This window comes from Poecilia reticulata, linkage group LG20, assembly GCF_000633615.1.
Source record: "Poecilia reticulata strain Guanapo linkage group LG20, Guppy_female_1.0+MT, whole genome shotgun sequence".
Lineage (NCBI taxonomy): Eukaryota > Metazoa > Chordata > Actinopteri > Cyprinodontiformes > Poeciliidae > Poecilia > Poecilia reticulata.
The window spans coordinates 1,509,694-1,524,476 of record NC_024350.1 but is presented as its reverse complement, the minus strand read 5'-3'; the positions used below and the strand labels follow the sequence as shown (position 1 = coordinate 1,524,476).

Below are 14,783 nucleotides of genomic sequence, written 5' to 3'. Positions count from 1 at the left end.
ATATTTTGCTATATTTAAAGCTGCGAGTGTTTTGGGTTTTTGTCTCTACCAATTTTTTATATGGATATTTTTGGACATAGATATTAACACCAGCTCAGTTTATTAATTGGCAGCTTCTGAATATAGGTAATTGTGATGGATTTTATAAAGGGAATTTGGGGTAAAAATGTAGAGTTGACCCATAGAAACCCTTTGGTTTGGTCTAATACAATGCCTGAAGGTTTGCGGTTGTAGATTGACATATTGTATATGCTTTCTGAAAGCGCTGTGACTTCTGCATGAAACGTGTCTGTAAATAACTGCCAACACAGGATGTTCTCCCACAGGATTATCTAACAAAAATCAATCCGAATCAAAACCTTTGATGCACTCTCCTTCATTGACCTGCGTCAGAACTTGTGGAGACGAGTGAAGTTGTTTTTATTGACGGCCTGGAATCTTATGCGCAGTGCCCCAGAAACCCATCTGATGCTGTCGCGCTAACGCACATTGATTATCGGGTGCCAGTGAGTGAACTGTCTCTGAACCTTTGTGTCTCCTCTGAGGCTTTGAGTCGTCTTTTGAGTCACGGTGCCGTGTTTCTTTTTTTTCTCTCTCTCTCTCTCTCTCTCGACAGGAAGTCACGCTGTCCTTTTAGCTGATGAAATCTCTCGATCTCTGGGCTTTTCTTTTATTTTTTTAAGAAAAGATCCGCTCCCGAATCTTTCCCACTCCAATGAACATTCTGATCTGGAGATTAAAGCTTGGGCGAAGATGTTTTATGGCCATGCAGCTCACAGCAAACGTCCGACCAAACAGCTGCTTTTCTTACATTAATATTTCATTGCGGATTCACATTGGATTAAAAAGAACTCCCATTATTCTTGACTATTGATCGTTTCCTTATGTGGTGAGTAAGTACAGTCAGCCTTGATTTCCCATTATAGAATCAGGGTCAGCTCCCTTGACGACATTTCCTGGCACGCTGTGATTAGCGATTGTTTGCTTTGAACCTATTAACAAGATGATGCGGGGACCGTGGTTCCATCGACTGACCTGTTGATAATCCCCTTGCACTGCCAATAAATCATTAACTACATTTGCCTGGCCTATGAAAGTAGATCCCCTCTTACATCATTGGCATGTGGCGATACATTTTGCCATCGTTTAATAAGCCCATTAAAGTTTACTGTGCAATGAAAAGGCAGCAATGCTGTAATTTGCTCTACATTAATGCCTTAACTTCATTTTAAGTTTCTGTATAATGACCCAGCATGGTGGGCAACCTCATGGTTTGTGTTAGGTTAAGTAAGATTATGCCTCCGTGCAGCTTTATGTATCATGTTTAATCATTTAAGATCTTAAACTAATTGATTATAAAACCAGTAAATTATAGTACAGTTTTCAAATGATTATTTGATTCTAACCAACTTGGTTCCAGTTGTAAACTACATCTAATAACTGGCGGCAGTGGTGGCTATCAAGGATGTACAATAACTGGCAAATTTTCACATCACTGTGAAGGAATTTTGGCTCACTTTCTTTTGAAAACTGATTAATCAGATTTGAGGATTATTTGAGTATAAATGACCTGCCTAAGGTCACGACAACTGAATCTTGACTGAATTTAATTCCAGGATTATGATCCTTCTGCATAACCAGAGTGCAGGTGAACGTAAGGTCATGGCCAAATTCATGGTTTAATCAACTATGGAAAATTGTCCAGATCCTGGAACAGCAGAGCAACATTCCCATTGGTGGAGCTCCAAATCACTGAAAACTGCAACTGTTCATGAATTACTTATAATTGAGGAAAGATATTTGGCTTTTTAAGATAAAGACTTAGATAAGTTGTATGTATCATCATTTTCCTAAAATAATGGCCTAAATACTTTTTTGCCAAAAGGGATTTTTTTAAGTCATCATTTGGCAATGAAAAAAATGGCTTTTCTCATGATTTTATGAAGGTGATGATATGTGATTTCTTAATTTTGCAGGTTTGGTAGTAGTCAGGCTTGACTGTGACTCATGAAACTGACCAGAAAACATTTGTTTGTTTACGTTTAATTTGCTGATTGGACAAGGGGGGAAATAATAATAATTTTCTTCAGTTATAGCAAAACATTTTTCCCATAAGTAAATAAATCTGTTGAAACTAGCTCTTTTTAGTCTAAGTTAAGCAATTATTGTCTTATAAAAAGCTCTGATATCTTGCTGAAAATGTACTTGTAAGTTAGTATGCTTGAAATGAGATAAAACTAACATATTTACACAACAAACTAGACCTAATATACTGGGTAAGATTTTATATTTTTACAGTGACAAGACTTTGGTCCATCTCCACGGCAGACTGATTATAAAAATCGACTCTCAGCTGCACATTAGCCCCAACCTTCATTACTGCTCAGCATCCATAGAGCAACTAACATGCTAAAGTAATGCCTAGAAGCTCACCAACCAATCTGCCTAGCAACATCTCCCAAGTCATGACAAACAACACTGATGGGAGCCTGAGAGGCTGTGTACATCATCCTCCAGCACAGATGTCAAAGGGGAGCTAATTAGCTAAACCATGTGCTATTATGTCTAGTCTCAAAAATCTGCTAAAGCTGGTCAACATAATGCAATAGTTCAATATGTTTTTTTTTTCTCCTCTCAACTTAAAACAGGAATGGACATTTTGAAATCTGGTTGCCACTTTTAGAATACATTTTGTAACGAGGTAAATTGGAATATGTGGTTTGGAAAATGCTTCTAAAATTTAAATCAAAATGATGATAGATTGAAGAAATGGGTTTCGAAAGGCCTAACTAGTTACTGCTCTTTTGTCCACAAGGGGGCTTTCCAATGTTTTCAGAAAATACGATTTATGCGCAGACAACTTTTTCAGATATCTACATTTCAGAAATGATTTTAATCAGGATCTAAAAGTACATTTACATAATCTGAGATTTGTGGAAACATTTATATTATTAACTAAATCAAAAGCAAGCAATAGAACAATTTCCACGTTGTACAACACCATCCTGCGGTGTTAGGACAGCACTGTTTATGTTAATGTGAAGTGGGAAAAAGAAGGGAACCTAACGATACCAGAGGAAAATCGGGACTACATCTGTAAGATACCATGGACAACAAGATCGAGGACTGGGTGTGAATTTTCTGGAAAAGCATTATAAGATTTTTCATAACCCCAGAGCAGAAAAGATTTCAGGCAAGGCGGGTTACCTGCTGAAGATGTGGCGGGGGCGGGGCCAACCATTTCCATCAAGCCATCCAACAATATTGGCCTCAAATCCATGAACATTTACAGAATATTTTTACATTTGATTTTCCTTTAACCTTTGAATGCATACTTTTATATGTAACAAACTTTTGGACAAACTGAACTACAATGGTCAAAAACTTCTCTACATTTTACTGGCTGGGAGCATAAAGGTCCTCACAAGAAAATTTCTCAAACGGGAACCTCCAAAAACTGAAGACTGGGTTAACGTAGTTAAAGGGATTTATGTATTGGAGACACTGTCTTTTTCTGTCAATGTGTAGAGGGACACTTTCTACAAGACATGGTCAAAGTGGACAGAATATGTCAAGCCTGTTATGTCTGACTTTTTGTAAACCTTGCCATCATTCAGATTAATGTTTTGATTTGAAATGTGATGTCGATGATTGTGAAGTGTGAAAAACGAGAAAGAATGTAAAAAATGAGAATGAAATCAATATAATTATATTATTGTAACTTAATGTGCTTTCTTAATAAAATTGTTAATTAAAAAAAAGCAAGCTAGATGTGTTTTCACTCTCCTAACTTGCATTTATGAGATTGATGATAAGGACACAACAAGACTCTAGCTGTGTTTCCAAAACAAATGTGGGCAAATCTTAGTTGCTATTCAGCTAACATCCAAAAAACACAACTTCACAATAGCGATGTTTCCATTAAATAAGGCATAAAACTGAAATCAAACACAAATATGCTTGTCATGACAATGACAAATGCAAACAATTACATGAGATTCATAATTCAGGCGTTGGAGCGACAAGCCCCGCCTACTTGGGAGTTTTGGGGAAATTGTAATAGATGATTTTTCAGAAGCGCTGTGGATTCAACACGTTGGAAGGACACAAAACTTTGTATGAACTGTGTGATGCTGTGGAGCCAGTTGCACGTTGTCGGGGGGGGACACCATATTTCTCCTACCACTTCCTGTCATCTTCTACGTCAGACTCTTGACAGCTCAAGTGTCTTGTTGTCCTACTGGATTCTTGTTGTCCTTGATCAACATCCGGCTGTTGATCAAGACTCATTTGATTAAAAATATGTTGTAGTCCATTGGAGTTTTGGGAAATGCATCTATTTTGATACGACCCACCTCATACCGTCATGAAAACATTTTTCTGAAAAACCTATGGTTTTTCGAAATCGCCATGTTTCTGTTAAGCAAATTTGTTTTCAAAATTTCAATGTGCGCAATTTTATGGTTAATGTAGGTTTTGTGCATTTCATAAAATATCAATATTTTCCACTACTGGATTCTTGTTGTCCTTTGAAAAGAAGTTGCTTCTAAGAATGTCGCCTGTATAAAGACAGGTTTTACAGATCTTACAGAACTTTAAAGAGAGAGGAGCTGTTTACATGAAAAGGCCTTTATAAAAGCAAGTAGGTTTTGCAAGTGCCAGAAGCATTTCCTACTAATAAATATGCCACAGAACCGCATAGTATTCAGTTCAGACAGTTTGACATTGATGTCCTGTGGGTGTCTGCACGCACAGAGAGGTGAAGACTTTTTGGACAATGGCCATGTGGCAAGATGGTTAGCAAAGAAGCTACTTTAGTCCAATAAAAACATCAATGGCAGACTGAAATAGAACAGGAAGTACTAGAATGGACAACAGAAGACCGGTGCAAAGTTATTATCCCTGATGAATCCTCTTTCCAATTTTCTACGACATCTGGAAAATCATTTTGTGCAAAGAACAAAAGTCGAGCTCGGCCATAAGTTCTCCGTCATGCTAACAGTCAAGGCGTCCTGATAAGATCCATGTGTGGAGTTGCTTCTCATCCAAGTGACTGGGATCGCTCCCAATTCTGTCCATGATCCCACACGGTCCTGAAACAGTGTGGGATCAACAAGCAACTTCTTCCAACAATCCAGGCACAACTTTGTGACAGTAAACGGACTTTAACATCAACACAGTGACAACCTGCTAAATCCAAACCCCATTGAGACTCTGAGGTGAGTTCTGCAAAAGTAGTTGCACTATCCAAACAAAAATGAATCATATTAATATCTAGACAGAACTTTACAACTTAACACAGCATTTTGATTTCTCCCAGGTAGCACTGGAGGAGCTTGATTCTTTACATATCATCTGTCTCACACCATACTGCCACAACATGGAGACAGTTTCAATATAAACACATTTAGTTGCATACTGCAGCTTTAAGGGTCAAGGCCATAAATATTGACCTGTTGAATATTGTTATTGCTTTTCAACATACAGTAGAAAAACGTTAACGAGGCGGAAGACGGCATTTGTGTCACTGCCAGAACATTTGGCAGAATCCGGTTTCTTCAACCGAGAAAAAAAACAAAACAAAATGCAGTAAGGGACTGAAGGAACGGATGGGGCCCAGCAGTTTGTTCAACCGTGATAAGGAAAGCTAACAGCCTATAACGAGAGACAGAGAGAGACAAGAGATAAAGACCTTTGATGACTTATTCGGTAAAGGGCAGTCTAGAAGGTGGGGGAGAGAGAAGAAACTATGGTAACACATACATCTTTACTGACAAGCACTTGAAAGTGAGCAGCGGCTGAAAGGAGAGAGGAGACGGGGGGATGCGGGGGTCTTCCACTTCTGCAGGTTGTCCACATTATTGTCTTGGCAGAGCAATCTTCTCCAATCTTGGCAGTGCGTAATGGAGGCACAAGAGATACCAGGTGCTGCTCGCTTCTCCATTCAGAGAGGCAGGACCACATGCCAGACTGAATTTGATGAGGCTTTCATTGTTTGGGCCGCACTCAGCCAGGGTACCGCCACGGGGCCCCCGGTGTTTGCAGAGACCCCCAAGGACACGCGGGAGGGAAAAAGCCCCACAAAAAACACAGACATAAAGGAAGAATGTGTGAGGAAAAGAAATAGATTGCTTAAGCATAAGGATTGTGGGAAAGAGTGCAAACAAACAAGTCTAGAGCGTCACACATCTACACCTAAAAACTTTGCTGCGTTTTATTGGGATTTTAAATGATTAACACAAAATAATACATTATGCTAAAAAAAAAAAAGATTTTAAAATCAAAATTAAGGATTGTGGAATGGATTTGGACTCAAATCCAGTCTTCCATCAGTCAGGCTGGAGGACAAGCACATATTAAGTCTTGCATTTTGCCTCCAGTGTGGACTTTCACTGAGCCATTTATTACACGAATGAGTTGAATCTAACCTTTCTATTATGACTCTAACTGTATATTTATAATATGTTTACCTGGTTGTACACTGTAAAAAACATAAAACCTTACCACGTAGTGCAAATAAAGTTAGTACAGTTGAAGTAAAACAAAACTTACTTGCAAAATTTCAGCAAAATATAGGAGCTTGTTTTGACTCAAAGAAAAAGTATTTGTTCCACTGGCAGATTTTTTTTCACTTAAGATATTTTTTCCATATTATAAGTGACATAATCTGCTCAGTTACTTATAAATTAGTTTCCTCTTCTTTCAGATGTACCAAGATATTTTCACTAAAAGCTAGATCAAAAATACTTGGTACGATTTTGTATTTTTGCTGTGCAAAGGTTTATCTCAACTAGAGCACAAAGTGTTTGCATCTGAATATTTTCCTCTCCATCATGTTCTCCATTTAAGCAAGACCTGTACAACAGAACACCTACATAAATAGTTTCTAAAAAAAATTTTTTAGTTGTCCTTTTTTTGCATAGGAACATTTTCAAATGTCAGGTCTCAATAAAACGATTCATTATGAATTACGGGAGTGATTTATTGTTACTGACATTAGTGTATTTTCAGTAACGGCCACCGCACACCTAGACACAAACCCACCTGGAAAGAAACAAAAAGAGGAATCAAACCAGAGAAGTGGGGACTTGTCTTCAGCGCACACAGGGAGCAGGAGATCAGCAGATTAATAACCTCCAGTTTTATTAGGAAAACAGTATCATTGTGTCTGGTCATCTGAGCGTGCGAAAATAAGCCAACAGCCGGCCTGCTGCAGAGCTGATTATTGCCCATTATGTTTGTTTGCAGGACTTTGGTGAGACCCAGAAGGATTAGGACTGATTTAGAGACTGAAAGCGAGGATTTGGAGTAGTGTGTGTGCGTGCATGTGTGTGTGTTGGTGTACAGAAACTGTTGCTGTAAAAGCACTTGGCAAACATTAGGAAGCTTTCGCAGCGGACCCACCCGGATGACTCCGTTGCTAGCTTGCGCCGGCAAGCCGGGATAATAAAACCCCTCGCGGTATCAGCATTGCAGGCCGCGCGGCACAAAGCGGAGGACAGGAAGTGAACCCGCTCCGGTTCTTCACAGCACCTCAGATTACAAGTCACTAAATAAAAGCCGTTCTTTACGGGGGAATACTGGAGAGAGACATTCATCCCCACCGGCTTCTTTGATTGCAAAAGAGAAAAGCTCGACTAAAAAGAAGGATTTTTAAGTTTATTTTTAGTAACAAATAGAGTTGTACATTTGTCATGCATCATGCCGCAGCGGCAGAATGGTGAGAATGGATCGCACCTCCGGATCAGTCTCTGAAGGCTGCCTCCTCAGGGCTCTCACCAGCGATTAGTGAAGAGGCCTTCTCCTACAGGCAGGTCAACTCCAGGAAAGGTGTGAGAAGAATCTATTACTACCACTGTCATATTCCCTCTCTGGGACAATCATATCCTGACCTTTCCTCAATCCTCATGCCACTCTCCTATCTCTCTTTTTTTTTTTTTTACTTACCTTATCTCCCCTAAAATCAGGTTTTATTTTTGCACCATGGTAGCTCGCCAGCACTATCACGCGATTTTCTTCGATCGCTCAGTGCAAGTGTGAAGTGTTTGGAGACAAATCAAAAAATGTGGAAAAAAAAAAGTTAAATCATATTTGTGTCAGGTTGTAAAATGTTACAATTATTGACGTGGCTGATTTGAATATTGCGCTTTTGATTTTGTTTGCGTCTGAAGGTATTTCATTACATCTTTTTTTGTAATGTTTGTAAAAGTGTTAATTTATTGTAATGTTTGTGGTGTGGACCCCAGGGAGAATAGTGACTGTGATGGTAGACACGAAAGAAACAAATGAACAAATCACACAGTAAATCATTCAATTATTTGACCAACAGATTTAACATACACAGCGATAAAAGATTCCAGTCCCTACAAAATGTATGTAAAGTATTGACTCAGGAAATATGAACACAAACCACATTTATAAGAATTATTTGTGAAAAACATCCAAACATGCATCAGTTTTCTGATATCAATAAGGAAAGTGAAGCTTGTTCTTGTAACGTGACTAAAGTGAAAAACCTCAGTGTGCATGAAAACGCCTCATGGCATCGTAGATGGCTACGTTGAGGCGACTATTGTTTGCTGCGTGACTGTAAAAGCGCACGCCCGTCTATGTGTCTAATTAGCTGATGTGTTCATTAGCTCCATCAGCAGATTAGATGTTCAGTCAGTCGGGGTGGCAGACTGCAACACGCCTGCTTAATGTTGCTTCTTTTTTTTCCCTTTTATTTATTCAGGTTTTTGCGAGAAGGTCTCTGCGATCGTTATTGCCGCTCCACCGCTTTCACTGCTAACAGCTCTGCTAAAGAGAGGAAAAAGCAAGGCTGAAAACAAAAAAAATCTTTTCTTTTTCTTCTTAACTTCTCTAACTTCACCTTTGAGGCTTCTTTTCTTTTTTTTTTTAATTTATTGCCGCCTGAGCAGCTTTGTTTCCTTCCCACACGTTGTTCATCATCATCCTGAGGAACAAGGGAGAAATAACCGACTCCTACCACTTAAATTTAAAGGAGGGATGTTTCAATAGCATCGGCAAGAAAGAAGAAGGAGGTAAAAAAAAAAAAAAGACATGGCCCTTATGTATCCATGGTTACCCCCCGGCTTTATTGCTGTTTGTCTTGGGCAGCAGCAGCAATAAAAGTGCTGGGAGAGAAATGACTGTGCAAAGCCTCTAATTGCAGAAGAAGGTACCGTGCGCAGGTGTTGTGAGGGAAATGGGAGTTGAGAGTTGACCTGAAAGCTCCCCCCCACCCCTCCAACTCCCAGCCCCTTCCCTACACACACACACACACACACGCACCTCTCTCTCAAAGCTATCTGCTTTTACAAGGGTCTTATTAGCAGTGATTGGACGGCCCCTGAATGTGCACTTACTTCATATTTTTAGTTTTCCAATTAAGTTTGTGGGCTTCAGGATTCTCAGGTATGCTATTAAAAAAAGGCCAAATGGAAAATGAAGAGTCTCTCATAGCGGGGCGGATCAGGCTTGGCCTCATTTGAGGAATAATGAAAAATGGAAGGCAGAAACCCGCGCGTTAGCGTAGTAGCATGGGAGGGAGAAGGAATGAAAGCAAAGGGGAAGGAAGAAGAGGAGGAGGAAGGGAAATAAATGACAAAATACAAAAAAAAAAAGCAGACTGGAAACCGTTTATTGCACGCTGCCCTCTCTGGCCTTGGACAAGAAAAGGAAGTATCATTCCCACCTTCTGACACTTTCTTTATCATTCCTTTCTCAGAATCCTCCCACCGCTGTTAAATGAAATGGGAATGGAATGTGTTCACACCTCCGTGGTCCTGGCGGGGCAGCGGGGAGGAATACTCAGGCCCATTATCTTCTGTTGTGTGGCCACAACGGACAGATGGGCCCACTGAGGGCGTGTGTGTGTCTCTCTGAACACCCGCACACATGGGCGCACACACACCGGAAAGAAGATTGAATGCTCAGGTGTTGTTTGCCTCTGAAAAGACGCTGCTCAGGAGAGATACCGATAGGAGAAATGGCAGAGCTTGCTACTTTTGGACCGGAAGCTGGGGGCTTTGTTTGGCGCTAGAGCCGGTTCATTGTGTCATTTCTTCCAGTTTACGATTTTGTATGAATGTCTATAAATACACATAGCTCTCAGCAGGGCTGGACAGTAATACAACAGAGCTATACCCAGGTATTCCAAACTGTGATGGTACTGGTACGGTACAGTCCTTAAAGATCTATGCATGTGTAAAATCCAAAATCTGGGTGAAATGATGGACTCCAAGTTGAACTCTCAGATTCACATAAAGAGAGTTACAAAGTCAACCTTCTATCGCCTGAAGAACATTTCCAGGATTAGAGGACTAATGTTGCAGCTAGATCTAGAGAAACTGATCTGTGTGTTTATCTTTAGTCGCAATGATTATGCAAAACCAGGAAGACAGAGCACATCACTCCAGTTTTAAAATCCTTACACTGGCTTCCTGGAGTTCAGAGAACAGACTTTAAAAAACTTATTTTAGTTTATAAAGCACTGAACGGTTTAGCACCAGAATATGGTTTGGTGTTAAACTTTCCAGACCTCTCTGGTCTTCTGTTTCTGCTCAGCATCCCCAGAACCAAACATTGAGAAGCAGCATTCAGCTTCTATGCTCCACAAATCTGGAACCAATTTCCAGAAAACAGCTGAAACTCTAAGTTCCTTATAAAGAAGACTAACCCTACTGGTTTAGAGTTGCCTTTGATTAGTTCTAAATGGAACATCGATCAACATAATGAGTATTTTCTAGATGATTTTGACATTTGAAAAAATGTCATGTTTATTTCTGTTCCATGATTGGTGGCTATATAATGTGTTTATGATGAAAAGAACTTTGAACTGTCATGTTGCTGAAATGTGCTGCACAAATAAATGTGACTTATCTACCTGGCTAGCTGGCTATTATCTGTCTGTCTAAAAGTAAAGTGTCTCATCAGTTTATGCAAATAATTAACAGGTTTGTGTGTCAGTACAGTCACTGTAACAGCTGACATGTAGCTGGTTATTGTTCTGGTTCTGTCTCATCAGGCTGAGTGTTGTCTTCGGGGAACGACTCCCGAGGGGCCGACAGGAGGAAGCATAATGATGGCACACAGCTTATCACTCAGGCTCTGTCTCCTGGGGCCCATAACTTCCTGGTGGCACACAGACTGCTTTTGCCACAGACACAACAATCAAATCTCGCACAGTCAGTTCTGAAATGGTATGCTTTGACTGGAAATAGGGGCAGATGTCAGGTTAACTTTGCTATCTTTGATCTGAAACAGTAAAATGAAGAAATGAAGATAAAACACACTCCCTTTGCAGACAAAGTATCATGTAGGTTAACAAGTTAGAAATTGACAATGACCGTCAGGTGTGGTGGCATGAGTAACCACACAGTGAAGGTGTAACAGAGAGAGCTGACAACCAAACCAAAAATAAGATACTGCTTCAAGTATTTAAGGACTGCAGCTCCGAGGAGGAGCTTCGTCTCAAAGGCGGAGCTAGGACCAACCAGGCGTTTTGGACAGCTGAATAGTTGCCACAGGAGATTTAAGGATTTCTCAAACATGCATGAAATAATCAAAGCTACACTCCCAAGTATGTTTTTGATGAGGGAATAACATTATAACATGATGTAAAGCTCAAAAATGTAGATTTCACATGATACTGCCTCTTTAAGACATGTCCAATGTAAACCATACCAAACACAGCAATAGCTAAATTGCACTGAGGAATCCTTTGTAGTCCTTTTTCCACAGTTGGGGTCAAACCCAGGTTTTTCAGATTGTGACAGGAAGCCAGAGTACCCAGAGAAAATCCACAATTGCACAAGGGATATGCACAATGTCAAGGTGACATTTTGTTATTATAGTTGTGAAGCAACAGTATACGCCACTGTTCAAGACCATCAGTTCTCATTCCTTTACATATTCACCATGGCCACAGCGTAAGCTGCAGCACATGAAAGTTTCATCTTCCAGCAAGGTTGTTATTTTTCTGTTTAGACTGGCATTTACTTTCAAGGTCTTTATGGTTTATTTTTTATTCATTCACATTGTGTTCTGTTAGCATTTAAGTGTGATAATGGTGGCTGAGATTCCAGGTTCTTGCAAATATTTTTTCATGGTACTTTATGGACCATTGATGTTGGATTATGTAATACATGAACTTATTGTCAGCTTGTGTCAGCTGCAGTGACACTTGCTGTGGTATTAAGTGACGGATTAATAAATACCACTCTTTTTTCATGAAATCAAACAATATTTTTTTCCACTTTTATTTACTCTCCTGCTGGGTTTTATAACGTTAATCCATCAGACAGCTTAAAATTAGTTCCAAACGTAATATTCAGAAAAAAAAAAAAGGAGGCCGTTTTAACAAACGACTTTTCTTAATTTGTTCATTTTGGTTTCCCAATAAGTGATGACAGTAATTAGTAAATCCCTAAACACAAAATTTGCTGTTTTTCCTTAATTTTATAGCACTATTAGGACAGCAGCACATTCAAAAACTAAATAACTAAAAACTAAAAGATAATGAGTTCTTAAGGTGGTGCACATTCTTCTTCTTCTAGCCACATTTAACTTTTGCAACACCTATTGAGTTTTTAACGTCTGTCATCTTGCGGTCTGAATGAGGGTTTTCATCAAATTGCAGAGTAGAAAAGTGCCCAATTATTGAACACAGTCTAAGCAAAGGGGCCATTACGCTGATCACTTCAGTTCTCTCAGAGTTATCAAATCAGACAAAGACTGGCACAGGAGGCATAGAAATGAGACGGCGGAATGCGTCGGCGCATAAAAATGTTTGAATCTGAACAATGCGGCCCAGGTCAATCCAAACAGGCGGCTGTTATGGATTGTCCGTCTGAAAAAAACTGTGCTTTTTTTTTTTTTTGTCTGCTTGCAAACAAAATCAGAGAGGCAGAGGGAAAGCCGAGAGATGCTTTATAAAGCTTTCCGGATTCATTATGGAGTCCTTCTGTCACCACAGGCAGAAGGGAATAGGGTTAATCTGTGCGTGTGAGACGCAGTAGAGTGATTCCCTTCGTGTCTCTGAGGGGTAATTAGCCGTGGACGGCCCGGCGTTGATGCTCTGAAGGCCGGGGACTCCTCTGTGTGTGGGTGTGTGTGTGGGGGGGATGTGCGTGTGCGATTGTGTGTGTTCAGAGTTCTCTCTGCGGGGACATTGGCGGGCCCCGAGGGGTTCATGTGAGAACACACTCTGAATTTAAAACTGCCCAGGTGTGCAAATATCATCGGTCCATGTTAGCACTTTTGATTTAGTCTTTCCTTTTGTTCTTTTCCCTAATCCCTCCTCTGTTGTTTGATTCTTCACTTTTTACACAACTTCTTACCAAGGATTTTTGTAGTTTTTTAGTGTAAATGTCTTATTAAGCTTGAAAGAAGACAAAACTGACTTACAAGTAACTTTTCAGTAAGATGTAGGAGTTTAAGTCAATAATCTCTTAATAATTATGAAAAAGTTATAGTTCCATTGATAAATCATATTAGTTGTAACAAGGCATTCCCCTATGTTATAAATGAAATAATATAAAGGGATTTTTTTTTTCTCACTGTCCTTATTTCCCCTTTTACTTTCACATTTTCTCCTTATCTGGTTGTTCTCTCTGTTTGTGTTTATCCTAACATCACTCCCCAAAAACAATTTCCTTTTTTCTCATCTTAGTCTACATTTCCACATCTGCAGTAATGTAAAATAGTATTTTACCCCTTTTACAGATTTATTTTCCCTTTTTTTGTTAATTTAATATTTCTGATTGTCAAACAACTTTCAGTATCAGAAAATGATAATCTGTTTGTGACCATAAGCCAATGTGCACTGTCATTAAGCACCAGGAGAGTCTTAAAGTGGCATAGTCAAAGTCTGGACTTGAAGTAATCTGGTACAGCCAGAGACAGGCACCGAAGGGATATAAAAAAAACAACACCCAAAAAAAATGTGGCTGAATTAAAACAATTCTCCAAAGACTGTGGGCTCAACATTAGGCTTTAGCAAAACATTCACTGCCACTTATCACGCCTGCATGGTGACAGTTGTTACTAGTTGAGCTCTTCCTCAGAGCTCTTGAGTTTCCTCCTCACAGAGCATGACATGGTGACTCCCCCACTCAGCTCCTTCAGACTAGCCAGCAGCAATTAGCAAACACCTGGTGGAACTGTACATCTACTGAGCTCATTATAGGAGCTACTTCTCAGCGCAACGCTGGTAAAAACATTGTTAAAGGGTTAATAGAGGAAACTTGTTGTGATTATTTCCTGAAGGCAGTTTCAGAAAGAGGAGGAGTTTCTTAAAGAGACAGAGGCCCAATTTCAAGGTGTTAAATTACAAAAAATTTCCTTTAAGTCATAGTTGATAAATATAGAATTTATCAACTGTGTATTGAAATCCACATAATACTGCCATCACACCACCTGTATTTTCTCTCTGCTTCTTCTGCTTTCTGTTTTTGTGCATCTCGTCATTGATTTTCCTCGACAGTGGCATGCTACATTTGTGTGAACTCAAGTGTAAATTAAAACAAGCAGAAGTAAATCTAATCTGTAAGAAGAAACTTTTTTACTGCACTTCAAGTTTGTTGCTGTTGCTTTTCTGTTTCTGTTCTTTTAGATCCTGATTCTTCTCATTTTTCTTCATCTTCACTTCCTCTGCTCCTCCGTATTTGGTGTGGAAATGACACCCTTGCGGCTCCAGCTTCTTGTCCTTGAACTCTCTGTCCAGTGAAACGCCTCTGGTTGCTATAAGCAACAACTCTCCTCCACCTTTCCCCCCCCCC

At 39.7% G+C, this 14,783-nt stretch overlaps 1 protein-coding gene across 1 annotated transcript in view; it reads left to right on the top strand.

Moving 5' to 3' along the window:
• Positions 1 to 5,903: 5,903 nt before the first annotated feature.
• Positions 5,904 to 14,783, top strand: part of nrp1a (neuropilin 1a) — a 154,415-nt gene continuing 145,535 nt past the window's right edge. The window contains exon 1 of the mRNA XM_017301757.1: positions 5,904 to 6,110. Coding sequence (XP_017157246.1) covers positions 5,904 to 6,110 — 207 coding nt within the window. The remainder of the gene's footprint in view (positions 6,111 to 14,783) is intronic.